Below are 2,567 nucleotides of genomic sequence, written 5' to 3'. Positions count from 1 at the left end.
AACTTAATATTATAAAGTCTACAGGAAGCAGAAGTTACAAATAAAAGAAGCTGCTCATAAAAATAACAAAAACCTTTTAGCAACCTTTTAGCAAACAAAAACCTTTTAGCAAAATCCTTTCTTGTATATTTACGCCTGTTTGGTAAAACCTATATACACACACACAAACCCCTCTTCATCCATACATTTATTTTTATCGGACAAAGTACACCCTACATGGGGTGTTTATTCGTCTAAGATGGCACACCCATCGATCAATGGGAGAGCACTAAGTAGCGGCAAAAATCCTAGTTGCGCATGTTGCAGCAAAGGTGGCCCACTTCTCTACCACCAATAAGAATCATCCATCAACACTTCTGCAAACAAATACAAGCAGTGCATTAAGAATTAGTAATCCAAGGTATTGCCCATAATATAACTCAAAAGATAAAATCACAGTATACGAAGGTTAGAGATATAACAAGCTAGCTGACAATATAACAATAATATTATATTTAGTAGCAATATAACAACTAAGGTTAGAGATATAACAAGCTAGCCGACAATATAACAATAATATTATATTTAGTAGCAATATAACAATAATATTATATTTAGTAGCGATATATAAATTCAATTATACTTGCATTGGATCAGACAGTTCAATTCAAGCTGGTTGACAATATAGCAATAATATTATGTTGAACGATCACAAAGTTCGATTCAAGCTAGCGGACATGTTTTGTAGCAGTATATATTAGGTCCAAATCTACATTCGATCACACAGTATCTATACAACCAATAATTCAAAACTTCCAATTTAGATACTCGAAGACAAATACACTAAGGACGCGCAAACTATTGTCAAATGTAGGTCGATTCAAGCTAGCGGACATGTTTTGTAGCAGTATATATTAGGTCCAAATCTACATTCGATCACACTGTATCTATTACAACCAGTAATTCAAAACTTCCAATTTAGGTACTCAAAGACAAATACACTAAGGACGCGCAAACTATTGTCAAATGTAGGTCAGGGTACCCAACAAGGACAAAATATTCTCAAAAAACTAATAGTAGTACATAAGCTCTAGATTTGAATCTAACCATGATTCTAACATCGACTTAAATAATTGATATATTATTAGATCAAACATTCATATGACATTCAATCATCACAAATTAAGAGAATATAATTTATATATTAAATCATATCCATAATTGATGTATTAGATCATCTTAAGAGAATATAATTTATATATTAGATCATATCCATTGCATTCATATGCCATTCAATCATGGCAAATAAATAGGAGAGACAATTACAAGAGAGAATAATTGATATATTAGATCATATCCATTATGTTCATGTGCCATTCGATCGTGGCAAATAATGCATATCAATTAGATCATATCCTTTATGTTCATATGCCATTCGATCATGGCAAATAACGCAGACAATTATAAGAGAGACAATATACAATTATAAACCGATGAGAGAGAACTTGTGGCACAAACGAAATAGGTATAGATTATGTTAGGCTTAAATGACGGAATCTACTAGGTTCATATATAAAATGACGGGCAATGCATCTAAAATAGATATAGATTATAACAGACTGCCGATATATAAAATAAAATGACGGGCAATGCATCATTTAGACAACATACCTCGGGACGACCTTGCACGGCATTCGCGAGGGCGAAGGTTGCACTGCTGGAGGAGGCGAGAGGACATCTGGGCGGTCATGGTTCTCCGCTGCTGCTCCGACTCCTCTTCTCGTCGCTGCGCCCAGACGTCCTCCTCTTCATAACGACGGCGGCGCTCGCCGCCTCCGTAAGCCTGCTGGAAGGCGTAGCAGCGGTCCTGCGAGGGGATGCGCTCCACGGCCTCGCAGCACGCGCGGGACGGCTGCTGCTGCGTCGCCCCTCTCCCCTCAACCGACCTCCATGACGAATACGAATTGTAATACGGCGACGACTCTCTTTCCTCCTCCACCTCTCGCCGTTGCTGCCTGAAGAAATTGTCGCACGCCCGCAGCCTCGCGTGCCACTCCTCCCTAGACCCTTCCCCTCTCCTTCTCTCCCGCTCCCTCTCCTCTTCCTCCCGACGTCGCTCCTCCTCTCGACCGCGGGACGTCGCCGACACTTCACTCACTATCACCAACAGCACCAACAGTGCTCCCAACAAAAACACACGAGCCGCCATATTGATTATCACCACCAACGACACACAAGCTAACAGGAGCTATTGTACGGGAAGCCTCGCACTAGCCGGTATGCAGGCAAAATAGCTGAGGCCTCGACCATACTTATAGGCGAGCGGCCCCTGCCCTGGCCTCGACGTGACCGCGCGTGATATTCTCGTTTCTACTCGGCGCTGCCGCCGCGTCTCCCAGTATCCTCGTGGGCGACGTTCCCTCTGGATAAGCACTCTCCTGCCATGCACCTTCCATAGTGGCACCTTCCATATTGGCCCGATCCCATCAGCCAATCTTACTAAAAGATGAGCTTCTTTCATCGAATAAATATAGCGTAGTCAGGTGGAAATTTGAGAACACCAGACAACCTCTGAGGTGAAGGTGAAT

The 2,567-nt window shown here is 41.6% G+C and overlaps 1 protein-coding gene across 1 annotated transcript; it reads right to left on the bottom strand.

Moving 5' to 3' along the window:
* Positions 1-304: 304 nt before the first annotated feature.
* LOC148036090 (uncharacterized) lies at positions 305-2,256 on the bottom strand. Its single transcript, XM_087679080.1, has 2 exons — positions 1,651-2,256; positions 305-356 (listed from the first exon to the last, which is right to left on the bottom strand). Exons 1-2 carry the CDS (start codon positions 2,186-2,188, stop codon positions 325-327), a joined length of 570 nt encoding a protein of 189 aa, XP_087535206.1. The 5' UTR covers positions 2,189-2,256; the 3' UTR covers positions 305-324.
* Positions 2,257-2,567: the final 311 nt, after the last annotated feature.

Source organism: Lygodium microphyllum, chromosome 5, assembly GCF_053477565.2.
Source record: "Lygodium microphyllum isolate KBCC chromosome 5, Lygodium_microphyllum_v1.1.10, whole genome shotgun sequence".
NCBI lineage: Eukaryota > Viridiplantae > Streptophyta > Polypodiopsida > Schizaeales > Lygodiaceae > Lygodium > Lygodium microphyllum.
This window is presented reverse-complemented; position numbering and strand designations above follow the sequence as displayed.

What these genes read in the sequence shown, in the direction of transcription:
- LOC148036090 (XM_087679080.1), bottom strand. Translation starts at nt 2,188, where the DNA reads ATGGCGGCTCGTGTGTTTTTGTTGGGAGCACTGTTGGTGCTGTTGGTG. An exon ending in CCGTGCAAGGTCGTCCCGAG is followed by an intron (nt 357 to 1,650) that starts GTATGTTGTCTA and finishes ATTTGTTTGCAG; the next exon opens with AAGTGTTGATGGATGATTCT.